At 58.4% G+C, this 15,845-nt stretch overlaps 1 protein-coding gene across 7 annotated transcripts in view; it reads right to left on the reverse strand.

Moving 5' to 3' along the window:
• RRBP1 (ribosome binding protein 1) overlaps positions 1 to 15,845 on the reverse strand; it is a 66,179-nt gene that overhangs the window by 13,570 nt on the left and 36,764 nt on the right. For all 7 annotated transcript variants that reach the window (XM_045445376.1, XM_045445377.1, XM_045445371.1 and 4 more), the window contains 8 exons: positions 13,275 to 13,423; positions 11,951 to 12,073; positions 8,519 to 8,671; positions 7,670 to 7,788; positions 5,146 to 5,299; positions 2,508 to 2,646; positions 507 to 685; positions 335 to 360 (listed from right to left, as the gene is read on the reverse strand). In XM_045445376.1, coding sequence (XP_045301332.1) covers positions 335 to 360; positions 507 to 685; positions 2,508 to 2,646; positions 5,146 to 5,299; positions 7,670 to 7,788; positions 8,519 to 8,671; positions 11,951 to 12,073; positions 13,275 to 13,423 — 1,042 coding nt within the window. The remainder of the gene's footprint in view (positions 1 to 334; positions 361 to 506; positions 686 to 2,507; positions 2,647 to 5,145; positions 5,300 to 7,669; positions 7,789 to 8,518; positions 8,672 to 11,950; positions 12,074 to 13,274; positions 13,424 to 15,845) is intronic.

A 15,845-nucleotide genomic window follows, 5' to 3' on the forward strand; every position in this document is an offset into this window, starting at 1 on the left:
CCTCGCCTTGTAGACATGGAGACCCTCCGACCAGCTGAGTCACAGATGGATGGACGGACAGGAGGGGGCAGAAGGTCCAGAAGCCCCCACCGAGCACCTGCCAGTCTCCACACAGTTGAGCCTCGCTCAAGAGGAGGCAATGAGCTCTTTGCAAGGAGGCCTTATTTTCTGGCCAGGCCTGTTCCCTGTCCTCAGAGCCACCGGAGGGAGCAGGGAAAGGCAAGGGCCTCTGAAGGGGCTCTTCCCCAGGGAATCTGTGCACCCTGCTGGAAGCCCTGGCTCCTGGGGTCCTGGCCACCCCACGCTAAGGCTGCGGGCCTCCGCTTCCACTTACTGGGCCTGCTGCTCCACTTGGCTGGCCTGGAACGAGAGACAGAAAGCGCCGCGGTCACCATGAGACCGGCCTCGTGCGGCAACTAGTCAGGACGGGGCCCATCCACGGTCGGCCCTCTCTGCTTGGCAGGGTGGGACCCGGCAGCCTTCTCCCTCCCCTCCCGAAGGCTGACCTGGGCGTCCTGGGTGTCTCGGGCCTGGCCCGCCTCCAGCAGGGCCTCGATGGACCGGATTCTCTCGGTGAGCTGCGAGTTCTCAGCCCTGGCCTCCTCGAGCTGCCCGTGGAGACCACTCAGCTCCTCACACTTGCTCTTCATCTCCGCCTCGGAGGACTGCAGTTTGCTGTGCAGCTCTGAGGAGAAGCGTGCAAGGGTGGGTGGGGGCGGGAAACGCCGGCACGGCCACCCCCACTGCCTTCTGCGTGCGCCCAGGCCCGTAAGACACACTTGTGACCACCGGGCATCTTAGCGGCTGAGGGACAAAGTCACTCTGGCTTTTGCTCCCCAGCGCACACCGGGGTGGAACGAAATGCCCTGAGATCGCTCATGGGAAAATGATGCCACTCTGAAATGGATTCCAGCTGCAGCTGCTGAACTTTTGTTCTCTGGGACACTGGCTCATATCAGCTGAGCTCTGCTGAGGCAACTCGAACCCAGCACTCCCGCCGACCAGCCTGGTCTCCTCGTCTGGCTGCTCTGCTCCTCCGTGTCCCCACTTCTCACCAGCCAGCGAGGCCTGTGGGTTCCACATCCGCTGTCTGCCAAATCCCTCCGCGGCCCACCAGCACCCTGGAGCCACCTGGGTCCAGCCTGTTGCCTTTGGCCGGAATGACTGTAAGAGCTTCACGCCTGCTCCCCTGGGCCACTCCTGCTCCTCTGGTCCAGTCTCCACCCAGCACCGGAGCATCCACAAGTACAAGGGGCTCATGCCACCCCCGTCTCAGACGCCCTGAGTGCTCCCAGCACGCTAGACCTCACAGGGAGGGCTACCTGGGGCCCCACACTGGCCGACCGCCTTCTTGTTCCAGTCACACTTGTTGATCTTATGCCTCTGTTTCTTGTACGGGCCAAGTTCAAGTTCATCCCCATTCTCGGGGGCCCTGTGCTGGCTGTTTCTGCCTCTTCCCGGTCTTTGTGAGACCAGCCCCTTCCTGTCATCCAGACTTGGCTTGAACCTTCCCTCCGCCTCAGAGAGGCCTCCCCGACCACCCAATCTAAAGCCACACCTGGCCCATTAGAGTGAGGTCAGCAAACGAGGCCCAAGGGCCACCTCTGGCCCACTGCCTGTTTTTGTAAGTAAAGCTTCATTGGAACACAGCCAGGTCTGTCTGTTTATACGCCGTCTAGGGCTGCTTTTGCATTATGACAGCAGAGCTGAGCAGCTGTGACAGACCCTGTGTCTGGCCCACAAAGCCAAAACTATTTACTAGCTGCCTCTTCAGAGAAACAGAATACTAACCCTGCGTTAGGTCATGCTGGCTGTTTGAAGCCTGTAAAGCACAGGGCTGGTTGATGCATGGCCCCCCATCTGACTACCGTCTCTCCTGCTAGAATGTGGCCCTGCTGCCACTGCTTTACTCCTGGCCGAGCTCTGGGTGCCTATGGCAGTCGCTAAGGAAATACTTGTGAGCAAGTGACTATGGAGTGGTCACTGGCCTCATCTGCCCTATTTCTCCAGGGGCCCTCAGCACCCTCACTTGGCCACATTCTCCTGATTATGAAGGTTACCTGTATGTAGGCCTAGGGGGACCAGAGGCCCCACCTTCCAAACCTAGCTTTTGGGCTGAGTGAGCCAGGACAGGTCCAGAAGGAGTCCACTGAGAAGGTCGGCAAAGGCCTCAGGGTTGCTGCGGCTCTCACCCACAGCCGATGCTCCAGAGGGGGCCCCATGGAAGGCAGGCTCCAGGCGGTGGCACCTTCCACGCCCCCGACTCCCCAGCCCCACTCTCAAGCTCCGCCCCGACACCTAGTTCTTGCTGGCTCTGCCCGCCTCCTGCCGAGACCGTCACCTCATGACCACCTGAGGGGCAGAGGCAGGGATCCCATGCTGCCCTCACTCGCCAGCAGGGCTGGTCATCTTATGGGCTCCGGCCCGGCAGTGGGGCCAGGGCGGTGTGTGGTTCCACATCTGGCACAGACCCTCAGGCCCGCTGGGAGCCAACAGGCCACCCTTACCGGCCATCTGCTGCTGCTGCTCCTGGGCCTTCTCGGCATCCGCCCGCAGGCTGGCGTGGCTGGTCTGTGAGCGGCACAGTTCCCGGCTGACCTCGTCCAGGCGCTTCTGCAGAGCCTCCTCACTCTCTTTGTGAGACACCTGGGGACCGGGCACAGGGAAGGGGGCCGTGAAGATGCCAGAGGGAGGCCAGCCCCTCAGCTGGCTCTGACGTCGCAGATGACAGAGAGCTCTCTCCAACCTGCCAACCTACTCCAACAGCCTTTATCAAATGCTCCTGCAGGGGCACCTGGGAGGCTCTGTCGGTTAAGCATCTGACTCGATTTCAGCTCCGGTCACCACCTCACGGTTCATGAGCTTAGCCCAGAGCTATGCTCTGTGTTGATGGTGTGGAGCCTTTTTGGGAATCATTCTTTCTCTCTCTCTCTGCCCCTCTCTCCTCTCTCAAAATAAATAAATAAACTTAAAAAAAAAATGCTCCTGGATTTCGGGGCATCTGAGTGGCTCAGTCGGTTGAGCATCCAACTTCGGCTCAGGTCATGATCTCATGGTTTGTGAGTTTGAGCCCCATGTCCAGCTCTGTGCTGTCAGCTCCGAGCCTGGAGCCTGCTTCGGATTCTGTGTCTCCCCTCTCTCTCTGCCCCTCCCCCACTCATGCTCTGTCTCCCTCTGTGTCAAAAATAAACATTAAAAAAAATTTTGAGGGGCGCCTGGGGGGCTCAGTCGGTTAAGCGTCCGACTTCAGCTCAGGTCACGATCTCACGGTCCGTGAGTTCGAGCCCCGCGTCGGGCTCTGGGCTGATGACGGCCCAGAGCCTGGAGCCTGCTTCTGATTCTGTGTCTCCCTCTCTCTCTGACCCTCCCCCGTTCATGCTCTGCCTCTGTCTGTCTCAAAAATAAATAAACGTTAAAAAAAAAAAAAAAATTAAAAAAAAATTTTTGAAAAAAAAAAATGCTCCTGGATTTCTAAAGTCAGTTTACCCACCGGAAAAAGCCAGGAGGCCACGGCCACCCTGGCCCCTCGACGGTGAGTTCTTGGTAAGGGGCCCCAGGTGATGAAGCGCAGTCACAGAAAGGGAAAAGCCCCGTTTTGATTTCAGTGTGACACCGAGAGTTGCTTCCCACAACCTAACCCTCCAGAAAAACCTGGAGATCTCCTGAGTTGGCCCCCGTAAGATGCGCATCTGTTGAGCTCTTGTTCTGAGCAAAGGACTACTGGAGGCATTCTGTGTGTGCATCAGTGTGGTGAACCCCCCAGCCAGCCCATGGGACAGGTACTACTGTCATGCCCTTTTTCAGATGGGGAAAAGGGCTCCAAAATCCCCAGCGGACACCGGGGGCTTCACTGTCAGCAACGGGACAACAGAGGAGGCAGCCACACACCCCTGCCTCCTTCACCACCTGCGGTCATCCACTCCCAGAATCTCTGGCATCAGAGAGGAAAGAGGGGACTCTCTGCGGCCCCAGGTGGCGGACGACAGCATGAAGCCTGAGAGGGCAAGAGACGCTCAGAGTCTGGGGCTTACTGGTGAGGGCCAGCCCCAGGCTTTGACCCCTTAGAAGTGGCACACATAACGGTGATGAGCTGGGCGCCAGAGGGGAGGTTCCAGCCCCCGAAGCACAGGAACTATCCCGAAACCTTTAACACGTGATCACCGCTAGGCCCACCCCAGTGAGCATCTGATCCCACTGGTGTGGGTGGGCCTGCTTTAGGTAAAAATAGCAAACACCAAATCATCCATCTTGATGCTGCCCCAATAATCCACACTGTGTTTACCTCTCCGTGTTCCTCTTTGGTCCCTCGTATACACCCAAAACTGGTCTTACAACTTCACGTCTGTCGTTTTAGTACCTTCCACAAGACTCAAGCTACAGCCTAACTTCAATGGCTGAGCCGCAGAAGGGCCCAGGGCCCTCAGACCACCAGGACTTCCTCCCGCAGGTAAGTTAAATACACAGCAGACATGATAGCAAGGATCCCCACATGCGGTCCCCAAACGGGCTGACTGGGGCATCCAGAAGCCTTCAGGGCAACAGGGAGCAAAGCCCCTAGGCTGAGGCCACACTGGATGTTGCCCAGTGCACTTTGGGATGGGGACAATCTTCCTCCTCTGAAGGAGAACAGCCACTCTCCGGGGAAAATGACAGCTCTCGGGCCACAGCCGGAGGCTGAGAAGGAAGCATACCAGCCCAGCCTTGAAGCCCGAGGCTGCGGGACCACCGGTGGTGGCAAACATGGAAGGACAAACAGCTCTGGGGCCAGACCTAGGGGTTCAAATCCCACTTCTGTGTGAACTTGGGACGAGTTACTTCTCAGTGCCTCAGATCTTGTAATGGGTGACGACAGATAACAACGGCACCTACCTCCTAGGGTCCCGACGAGAGTTGGCGGGGTCAATGCTTGCAGAGCGCTCAGGACAATGCTGACCACACTGAGTGCACCCGCTCCACACCACTAGCAATCACTGTTACTAACGAGGCCCGGGCCGAGGGTTCCGGCCATCACGATCATGGGGAAGGGATGACCCGATGTGGCCAGGCAAGCTCTGGCCTGTCCCAAATAGGCTTGGGGCGGGGGGGGGGGGGGGGGGGGGGGGCAGAGCGGACTCGGGCGCTGAAGCAGCTGCCACCCTGGCTCACCTGCAGCTGTAGGACCTGTTTCTCAAAGGCGGCCGCCTTGGTCTCCAGAGCCTTCCGCTGCTGTTCCTCCTGCCGTGCGGCCTCTGACTTCTCCACCAACTCCTTGCTGACCTTGCTGAGCTCCTGCCGGAGCTTGGCCAGCTCCGCGTTCTGCCTGCAAGACAGTCACCAGCCCCAACTGATGGACAGAAGAGGGACTGACTGGGTGAGCTCTCGCCAGCCCAGAGGGCTCCCCCTGGGTGACAGGGCCTGGCAGACGAGCCTTTCCTCCGGGGCACGTGCTCTTTTACACGTGGTCACCCACATCCCAGAGCCACTACCAAAGCCTCTCATATTGTCGGTCCTATGGGCTTTGATGCGTGTTGGCGAAGACATTCTTTTGTCAGCGCCGCGTATGGACCATACAGAGCGAAGAGCAAAATGTGCCCTACAGTATCCCACAGGAACCCCGCCCAGAAAGTCAGAGAAAAGGCAAAACACTCTTCTCCTCATTGCTGATCTAGGACCAGACAGGCCCCAGATGCAGGCTGACTGGCCTCGACACCCCTGCAGGGCTGGAGTCCATGCGCCCCACTTCCCTGGCAGACTGGACCATGGCCACGCCTGGGGGCCACCAGAGGTGGGAGGTTGAGGCACTTTACAAAACAGACTGTTGAACACTGCACAAAAGCTGGATCTCAGGACCGGCGACAAGCACAGAAGTGAAGAAAGGAGACTCGATTGAAAGGAAAAGAAAGGCAGCTCAAGACCCGCTTTCCCCAGTGCGAGCAGGTGATCGGCCCACCAGCCTCATCAGCTCAGAAGACATCTCTCTGAGGCAGGACCGACCGTCCAGCCAGGAGACAATACTAGGCAAGACAAAGGGGACAGACAAGACTGCCCACAACCCTGCACAGTGGTGTCACACCACGTGGAGGCCAGAAACCTGGCTAGGACCAGCTGCACTCTGCTGGCTGAGGGCCAGGTGGGTCCCACCTCTCTGCACTTGGCTTTTCCCACCTGCACCAACGTGGCTGTCCCAAAGGCTCTCTCTCAGCTCACGCTAAGGCCAAGATTCAAGACCGGAGGGCTTACAGCAAAGGCTAGATTCCAGTGCCCTGGGATAGAGACGGGAAGCTGAGTGGGTGGCCCCCTGGGACTGCTCTGGAGCTCTGGGCAGGGCCCCGGGACACCCACCCCACACACAGCAGAACTTCCACAAAGGGAGTCGGTGGCCACCGCCTCAGGGTGACAGGTCTGTAGCTTTATGGCTTTCCCCGGGACAGAGGCCGCAGTGGATTCTACATGAGCGGAGAAACCAGAGCTCCACTGTTACCTTCTGCTTGTAGCTGCTGAGGAAACCACAGCCACCAACCTCCAGCCTGCTGACAGGCCAGGGCAGACATGAAGATGTGTGCACACGCACACCCAGAGAAGGCCTCCGCACAGAAGGCACCAGCCTGGGGAAGGTGGCCGTTAGCTCACACTGCCCCGGGGGGCCACCGGCAAGACCAGACGCATGGGCACAGACCCCCGTCCCCGGTCCGGCTCCTGGGCCAACCTTCTCCCCACTTGACTTGCAGCTAAGGGACAGAGCGTACTAGCGCCCTCTACCTTTGTTGGTTCTCCAGGCAAGAGGGGATGCTCTGGGGATAACGCAGAACCTCGGAAAGTCCCTTCTGGATGCTTCAGGCCAAGAGAGGGCAAGGAAATGTGCATCAAAAGAAAATGTAGTGGGGCTTCCTCTGGGCCAGCCTGTTGAGACTGTAATGCTCAAATCGGGAAGTCAGAAGAAAGCCACGCTGCCCTTCACAGGGTGAGGTCACTGCTGCCCTCCAAGGTCGGCCCCCTACTGGACTCACTAGCCCTTGGAACTCCTGATGGGTGAATCTGAGAGCAAGAGCCCCCCTGAGCAGGCCGGGCCGAGTGCCGTGAGGCAGGACTTACTACTGCAAATGTCCCTTCCAGCACAGGAGATCTCGTCTCCCGGTGGAGAATCCAGGGGCTCAGGCCCACGGCGGGTCCCCACACCACCAAACTCTGATCATGGACAATCCGCTAACCCCCAAAATTCTGGGTCACCATGAGAAGTGTTTAAAGACCCTACATCGAGACCCTGTGAAGACAGACGTGGAAAAGTACGTGTTACCCCGGGAAGGCAAGATGCCAGCACCAGCCAGGACCTGAGAGGCACCCAACCACGTGGACACTGGGCACGGACAGACCAGACCGGGGTTTGCTGGCTCTCCCTGGCGCCTTGACCACGTGTGAGGATGCCGGCCACGCACTGGAAGGCTTGGCCACTCACAACCAGACAGGGGGATGGAGTCTCAGGCCAGAGCCCTGAACGGGAAGGGTCGCAAGTGCACAGCCAGCCCCCCGTGCTCACTCACATGTGGGGCCCATGCCAGGCTGCCGTGCCAGCCCCACATCCAGCAAGAAACTAGAATCTACCTGCAAAGCCTTGAGGCTCGGACACCCTCCCCAGCTCCAGAGCCTCCAGGAGAGCGCCCTCACGGTGTCTGAACGGGGGCGCTGAGCTTACTTGCTCTCCACCTGGCTCGTGGCCTGGTTCAAGGCATCCCTCAGGATGGAGTTCTCTTGCTGCAGACGGGCCAGCTGCGTGTTGGGGCCATTCTCCAGTTGCTCCTGAAGAGTCCGGATCTGCAAAGTCAGCGAAGGGGCATCAGAGTGCCTCTTGGCCTCACAGAGAGCTGGCTTTGGTGGGGAGCGAGGTCAGCGAGGCCCCAGCCCACAAACTAATGCACCAGAGGCAGGGTGACCCCCTGCATGTGCCCCCTCCCTTCCCTCTGCCTTACGGTCTGTAGACTCCAGGCGCCGTGTTAACCGCCATGACACCAAGCACATAGCCACAGCCTACAATTACCCCGAGGAAGCCTGTTTCCTGATCTCTGACCTCCCGTGGCACATCCCGAGCCAAGCAGCAGGGAGGTGGCCATGGCTCACCATGAACAGAGCACAGAGCTGGGGAGAAGGCACGGGGCTCTGGCCCCACAGGCCAGGCTGGGCAGAAGGCCCCCGCTGGCCTCGGGTAGCTCATGCCTCTTGTTTCATGGGGTCCTCCCAAGCACAAGTGGAGAGGGCAGAGCCAGCATGACTGGGGAGTCACATGGAGGCTGCGAACTTGACCCACGGGAACGGAGGAGACGGGACATGGCACCGGCCACTTGGGACCAGGCTGTTTTCAAAAAGCGTTGTTTAAAATCTATTTTATATCTTCCTGGCTGCTGACGTTCACACACGCGTGGTGGGCTGGCCACGTGAAACGGCCCCTCACTCCAAAACCAACCCGATTCTGAAGCCAGCTCCCCCACCCTGTGGGGAGCCATGTGCCCCCTGGGGCCCCCGACCGCACCCCAGAGCCACTGCCCACCTTGCCCTGTAGCTGCTGCACTTCCTTGACGTGCTCCCGGTAGCTGGCCTGCATGCGCGCCTGCACGGCTGTGATCTCCTGCTCCCGGGCCACAAGCTGCTTCTTCACCTTGGCCTCCCCGGCTGCTGCCTTAGCCTTTTCTGCTGCCAGCTCCTAGGACACAGCAGAGGGCACAGAGGCAGTCAGGCCAGGGCAGGAGCTTGTCAGACGGGCCCAAGGTCATCACAGCCCAGACATCGCCTGGGCCTGGGGGCTTGAGACCCCCTCCCCCTGAGTTCCCGGACAGACCAAGCCAGCCACAGCAGAGAACCCACAGGAGGCAACGAGGGATCTGATCCCTGGAAAACCCTGCTGACCTGACCAGTAGGAGTGGATGTCAGACCTTGGCCATGTGAAGGCAGCGGACACAGGAAGGAGCTATATAAACAGGACACGCTGTCTTGTGCTCTCCAGGACTATTGGCTCGGCCCTGCTGGGGCTACAACACCCTGGCTTGGCTGGGTCCCTGACATCCAGGTCCTGGAAGGCCCACTTCTACTTGAGTGCTTCATGTCAGGATGGAAGCGGCAGTGAGCCTTGATGGCCGAGCCACACGGAGGGCCCAGGTCTCCACGTGCACCTGATCAGTCCTCCCTCCGCAGCCCAGGGAACATCTGCTCTGGTCAGTGTCAGATGCCCATGACGAACACAGGATGCTGGGCCTGGGGACCTGAAGCCTCAGGCATGGGCAGAGCACAGGATGGGACGGGCTGGTCAGGGGAGAGGGGCTGGCTGGGGTCTGTGTCATTCTTGGAAGAATGGCAATGGATGGAAGCCACAGGGGAGCAAAGAGTGACTATTCGAGAAAGGGTGATGCAAACAAGCCCCTGGGGTGAGGATGCTCCCTGTCCAGTGGGCCTCCAGCTGGGCTGGCAGAGCCTGGTGTGGGCCCAGCTGGCCTGGGGGACCACGGTGCAAGCGTCTCCCAAGATTCCAGGCCCTGTGCCATCCCGGTCCTGGGCAGGAGACCAGGGAAGTGGGAAATGCTCTCCTTCTCCAGGCCAGGGATGCCAGGGAGACCCACCCTGAAGGGCCAGAGTGCCCCCCGCACTTCCGTCCCTAGGCTGGGACAGAAGCAAATCAGAGGCTAGAGGAGGAGCTAGGCTGACGGGGTGGCCGCTGGGTGCCAATGCTGCCTGTGTGCCCGGCCTTCCCTGAGCCCACCTGGGACCCCTGGCCTCACTGTTCACACAATCCTCTTCCTGGCTCTGCCCAGGGTGAGAGCCCACAGGAGCCAGAGGTCCACGCTAAAGGACACCTCACTGATCATCCACCGGAGCCCGGAGAGGTGGCCAACACCGTGCTCCCACTCTGAGGCAAGCAGGCGCCTCACTCAATTCTGTCAGTAAGATGAGGATCACGACCCCCATTTTAAAGCTGAGCTCACTGAGCCCTGGGGAAGATACGATGGTGTCCAAGGCCGGGAAGGCTTCCTCTTAGCTGTGTGCTGGCCTTGGGCTTTGGTGGCCATTCGCTAACAGGCAGCCTGCTAGGTTAAGTCAAGCAAGGTGGCCAGAAGCACAGGGAACAATACAATGATAGGTAATTGCTTTGGTGATGACAACCATGGCATTGGGAGAGGAAAATGGGCATTCTGGAAGGCTTCTCGCAGGAGGGAGGGAGGGAGGTCAAAGGAGTCTTCAAAGATAAGGGGAAAATCTCCAGCCAGCCATGCAGTGAAAGGCATTTGAGGATAAGGGAAGAGCAGGAGGAGAGGCCCAGGGGTGGCAACAAAGGGTCGGCATGTCAGGGGAACACATGGGGCAGGACCGCAGGGGTGGGGGCTTGGGTCTGAAGATTAAGACCCACTGGCAGAGCTTAAAGAGGGACTTCACAGGATTGTGTTAGCACTTGGGAGCCGAGGAGGGTGCAGGGAGGGTGCGGTCAGAGGAGCGAGGGCCTGGCTGGACACCTCGGAGCAAGATGGGTAACGAACACCAAGGGCTGTGTCAAGCGGCCACCACTAGGGTGAGCAGTAAGTGTCCAGCATGAGGGCCGCATTAAGGGGCCTCCTGCAGGATGCACTCCCTGCTTGCACCCGCTGCCCTGCCCACGGTAGCCAGAGACCCTGGGCATGGGGAAGAAACAGGCCACTGGGACTGGCAAAGGTTGTACCTCCTCACTCCTCACACCTCCAGCCCACCCTAAAGTCAAGGGGGCAGGCGCGGAACTAGCCAGACAACCACACGGCCAACCAGCCGTGGGGACATTTGCTCCATTTCCTCTCCCCTGACCTTCATTCTGGGGGCAGACAAATGTCACAGGGATTTCTCAGTTTGTCCAGAAAGAAGATACAGAAGGATGGCTCCCCGAAACCACAGATTTGACCAGTGCTGGCCTGCTGGCTCCTGGGGGTGGGAGGGCACTGATTCACGGCGCTGGCCCTTTTCTGTGGGTGCAAACGCTCACGGCCATGGCGCACCATTGGCCGAGGCAGAAAGAGGCTGCGTGTCCGGCTCCTGGGGGCAGGGCGAGCGGCTCCAGCCAGCCTGCATTTCACCAACAACTCAAGACGGGCTCACGTGAAGGCTGCACGTGGACGCTCTTAACAGAGGTGATGAGGCCCAGCGGGCGGAAGGCTACTGAGCTCTAGGGAAGGTCCTTCTCCTGGGTGGACCGTTAACCAAGAGTTACCACCCAAAAAGCTCATCTGCTCTTGCCATCTCCACCAAATGAACTTCACTGTTTGGCTCAGGGCTGTGTCTCTCCAACTGAGGTCAGAAACTCAGGCTGCCTCGTTTCTGACTATTCTCGAATGAGCAGGTGGAGGTGCCCTGAGGAAGGGCTGTGGCCCAGACCACATGGGACATCCCCAGTCCCAGGCCAACTCCCTGGGCCCTCTGCCCGGACAGAAGGGGGAAGTAAGCAGCAAGAGGGCAAGAGCAAGCCACAGAATTCTGCTGGAAAGAGACAGCTTTCAAACTGAGTGCAACTGGCCTCGTGGGACCGCGGCACCAGGACTTACTCCTCAGGAGAGAGGCAAGGACAAAGCTCAGCGAGTTCTGGCGGGGGTGGCCCCTTGCGCTTTCAGGGTGAATACCCTAAAAAGATGGCCTGTCACTGTGGGACCAGTGGTGAGGTTCTGGCCCATCCCCATCAGAGAATGAGGGCCCTAACCCTCTACTTAACGTCCATGCGCACGTGTTCTTCATCATGGAGGGGAGCTGCCACCCCGCACAGCTACCCAGGGCCATGACAGGTGAGCCAGCCCCAGGTTGTCAGGCTCTCAGACAGCAGAAGGCCTTCCCGTGGCCACAGAATCCCTGGTGTGAGAGGCAGTCCCAAGCCAGCAGGCGCGTGCAAGGAGTTCAGGTGGGAAGGCCGGCCGGCGATCTGGGGACAGCGCTGGCCACCGCTGGGGCTGCTCAGGACAGGGTGTGCGCTCAGCCGTACCTTATTGAGCTCCCTCAGTTTGCTCTTGGCGGCAGCTGCGTCTTCCTGCTCTGTGGCCAGCAGCTTTTCCTTCTCTTCCAGCTGGCGTTTCAGAATTGCCACAGGGTCGCCCTTCTGAGTGGCCTGGAAGTGCCCATAGAGCAGCGTTAACAGAGGGGGTGTGCAGATACCTGGTGTGCCCTCCCACCCCAGCAGTCAGACCCTGACCCACGACCAGGGCAGGGGCCCGGTCCTGTGGGATGGGGCTTCTGGGTGAGCGGGTTCTAGCCCGACTCCATGCACTTCTGGGGACAGGCACCCCTGCCTCAGCCACCCAGTCGGCCAGGTCTCTAGGCCCACTGCATACAGGAGCTGTCTGGACCAAAAGCTTTGCATCTCTGCAGTAGGCTTTAGGAGCATGGTGCTTCCCATGAACTTGGGCCAATGGTGGCCAAGGCCTCTTCCTACCCCACTGAAGGGCAATTAGTCATTGTTTCTGGCTTGGGGCCCACCCCTTAGCTGCTGTGTGAGGCCTGCAAGATGCCTCGGGAGGCGAGGTGTACTCTGGGGACAGTGGCCTGAGGTGAGTCTGGGCCCGTCTCCTTGGAGGAGAGGTCCTCCCGACCTCCAGTCACTCGCACGCCAAGAGACACCCTTCCCTCCCCCAAGCTCACTGAGCACAAAGCTTCCTGTGACTGTGGGACGTGCCACACCTTGGCGAGAGTCAGGAAGGGAGTAAGCCCTGCTGGCCTCAGGTCAGGAGTCACTGGCCTGGCTCTCAAGACACCCCCCAGCATCACTAACCACTAGGGTGCCACAAAATTCTCCAGCAAAATTCCTAGAGTTCTGACTCTGGATGAGGAACAAACACGTGCCAGGCAGCATCTCCTGGGGGCAGCTCATTCGCCACAAGAAGCAGAGGGCAAGTGCCGGCCTCTGGACTGACCCCCAACAGCAGGAGGGACGTCAGAGAAAGGGGCTTCCAAGCTCCCCACTGTGCAGCGTGTCCCTACACCTTCTTTTCTGCACCCGAGCCCTGGCCACAGGCCAGCCGGGCCCCAGCGCCTGTGTTCACCCCCCCTGGCTCACACAACACAGAGCCTGGCCCTGACCCGTAACGGTCTTCCTGTTTCCGTGGCTGGGCTGTGGCTGGGCTGAGGCAGAAGGCAGAGTGTACTCGGGGTGATTCATGCAATCTGTGTCTGGGAAGGGGAGGCGGGGTGCCGCTGAGAGAGGCCAGTGGAGACTATTTCCTGAACTCTGTGCACATGGCCAGCCCAACGGGGTCACTCAAGGGAGGCGAGGGCCCCAGGACTTAAGGGGAGAGCAGGGAGGGCGGGTCTACCTTATGCCAGGTGTCCTGGATGACTCCAGCCTTCTCGGACAGGATCTCAATGAGCCGCTGGGCCTCACCCTCGTTGAATACCATGCTTCCGACCGTGGAGACCAGAGTCTTGTAAGGGAGGTAGAGAGGGCTGTCGGAGTCCGGGGGCGCTGTGCAGGGAGAGAGAAGGAACAGGAACTTACCCTCCGCCCCCAGCAACCAAGCTGGTCACACCTCAAAGCAGCAGGGGCCAGACAGCCGACCGAGGACTCTGTCCAGCTGCTTGGGCTGTACGGGCTGAATGCGAGCCTGACCTGGGTACCCTGAGCTCTTTCAGAGTGCTGAGAAACGGCCCAGACTTCAGGTCCCTGCACAGTCGTCCCAAGTGCCCGAAGAGAGCAGAGGGGGAAGGTCCCTAAGTAAAAGAAAGGCTGTTTTCCTAGGCCGGGGGAGACATCCTCACTGCCCCCCTTTTTATCATCAAAATGAGCAGAATTAAGCAAGGCATACCTTCCCCAAAGGTGCTTTTCCTTCCCTTTTTCCAGCAAACCGCTTGGTCCAGTTCCAGCCCTGCAGAGCCCTGCACAGCCCTGCACAGGCGGGTTCACCCGCCTGCGGTGACCAAGCCCCATGGCTCCTCGTAAACATGGACCCCACCGCCACAACCCTGCAGTCACTGGAGAAGGATGGCAAGCAAAGGCCCGCATCTCTAAGGCTGCTTCTCTGTGGCCCCAGGGAAAAGGAGGCTCTTCCCACACATCCAGGTTCAAACACTGTTTCTGGCTTCACGAAGCCCGAGGCAGGTTTTAAGGGGAGGGGAAGCTGGGCTAGGTTCTTTCACAGCAGGCCTGCCCACTTGTCAGTCCACGAGTGACTTCCCGGGAGGCACAGAGTCAGGTGCCAACAGCCACCTGTGCTGTGACTTCTGCGGTGCTCCTGAGGCCCCCTGACACACACACACTCACTAAAGGCAGGCTCTCGAGTGGCCTCGAATGCAGGAAAGGGTGAACTGAGACGCCCCATCCGGCAGCAACCCCGCCTGAAATGCCCCAGGGAATGACTTATGCCGAGGCCCAGAGCTGCCCCGTGGCCGAACGACCGGCCCCAAATGAATGAAATAAAGGGAAACAGGCCAGACCATGGCAGCACCTTCAGCTAAGCCCCCCTCACTGAGGACAGCGCACGGGGAAGGTTTCCATAGCAACCCCAAATTCTCTGGCCTGTCACAATATTTTCACTTGCTAGTCACAATATTTTCATCGCCAGTCAAAGCATTTAGTGTGATACCTTAATGAGGGGAACGTGGGATGTGGGCGAGCTGGTTGCTATGAGCACCTTCATTGTAGAACTTCTTACCTCGTGAGGCTCGGGAGATTAAAAATAACCACGGTGACGTTCAAGGCCTAAGAGCTCAAGAGTGCCATGAAAATGAAGTGGGGGTGGGGTGCGTGTTCCCTTCAGCCTTTCTTTTCATTGATATATGTATATAACACAAAATCATCTTGATGGCAAACTTAGAAAAACCACTCTGAGCACCTCTAAGCCAAAAACAAAGCAAAGACCGCTCTCAAGTTCACTACTAGAAGAAGACCGCACCAGTAGCATTTTGGTTTCCGGGGTCCCTGCCCTTCCCCCTCAGCCTGCAGGCAGATGCAGGTTTTCCAGAAGACAGAAGTCCACTATTTCAAAGACACAGTTGGAGCTCAAATGGACAGACGTTTTCCTTTCCTGACTCGGGAAATGTCTACTGTGCTGTCCCAACAGGCTGGCCACCAGTTACGTGTGGCCACTGGGCACTTGAAATGCAGCCAGCGTGGACCAAGCTGTGCTGCAGGTACAAGTACACCCCGGTTTGAAGACTTGGTAAAATATCTGTAATAATTTTCTGGTATCGACTGCATGTAGAAATGATAATATTTGGGGAAAATTGGGTTAAATAAAATATATCATTAAAATTTAATTCTTTGTTTTTTGTTTGCTTTTTTTTTCATGTAGCTGCTAGGAAAGTCTGAATTACACATATGCTCACACGGGTGGCTCACACTATTTCTACTGGACAGGCTGGTCTATTCCTTTCCAGCCCTGGGGACCCTCCAACCCCCCAAAAGTATGGCCGTTGTCCCTGCAGAGGCCTCAGACTGCGCAGGGGCTCGGGCATCTCTTGAAGCCTCTCCTAGACCATCCTTCTAGGCCCCCGTAGTCCCTACCACATTGCTGGGGGCGGGAGGGGGAGACATTTAGATAATGGAGCCAGGCTTTGCTACGGAGCTCTGTTTCCCCACAGATGTCACCCCAGTGGTCTTGACAGACCGTGTTCCCTCTTGGATAGCCAGGACACTCTGCCTGCAGAACGTTGCCAAGAGTATTCTGTAAGAATATCATTCTAATACACCTTTATTCAAACTTTCTTACCTAATTATATTTTATTAGATGTTTTAGCGAACAAAGTAATGAAAACTTGAGCAGGTGCAACAATCCAAAGCTACACACAGCACAATTTAACTCTCCCCTGCCTATCGCCCGATCTCCCCACGCAGACTTCCCTGGCCTTCTCTATGCTCATATGAACATATAAGGTATTTTTAGAGAGCC

The sequence above is a fragment of the Leopardus geoffroyi genome, chromosome A3, assembly GCF_018350155.1.
Source record: "Leopardus geoffroyi isolate Oge1 chromosome A3, O.geoffroyi_Oge1_pat1.0, whole genome shotgun sequence".
NCBI classification, from domain to species: domain Eukaryota; kingdom Metazoa; phylum Chordata; class Mammalia; order Carnivora; family Felidae; genus Leopardus; species Leopardus geoffroyi.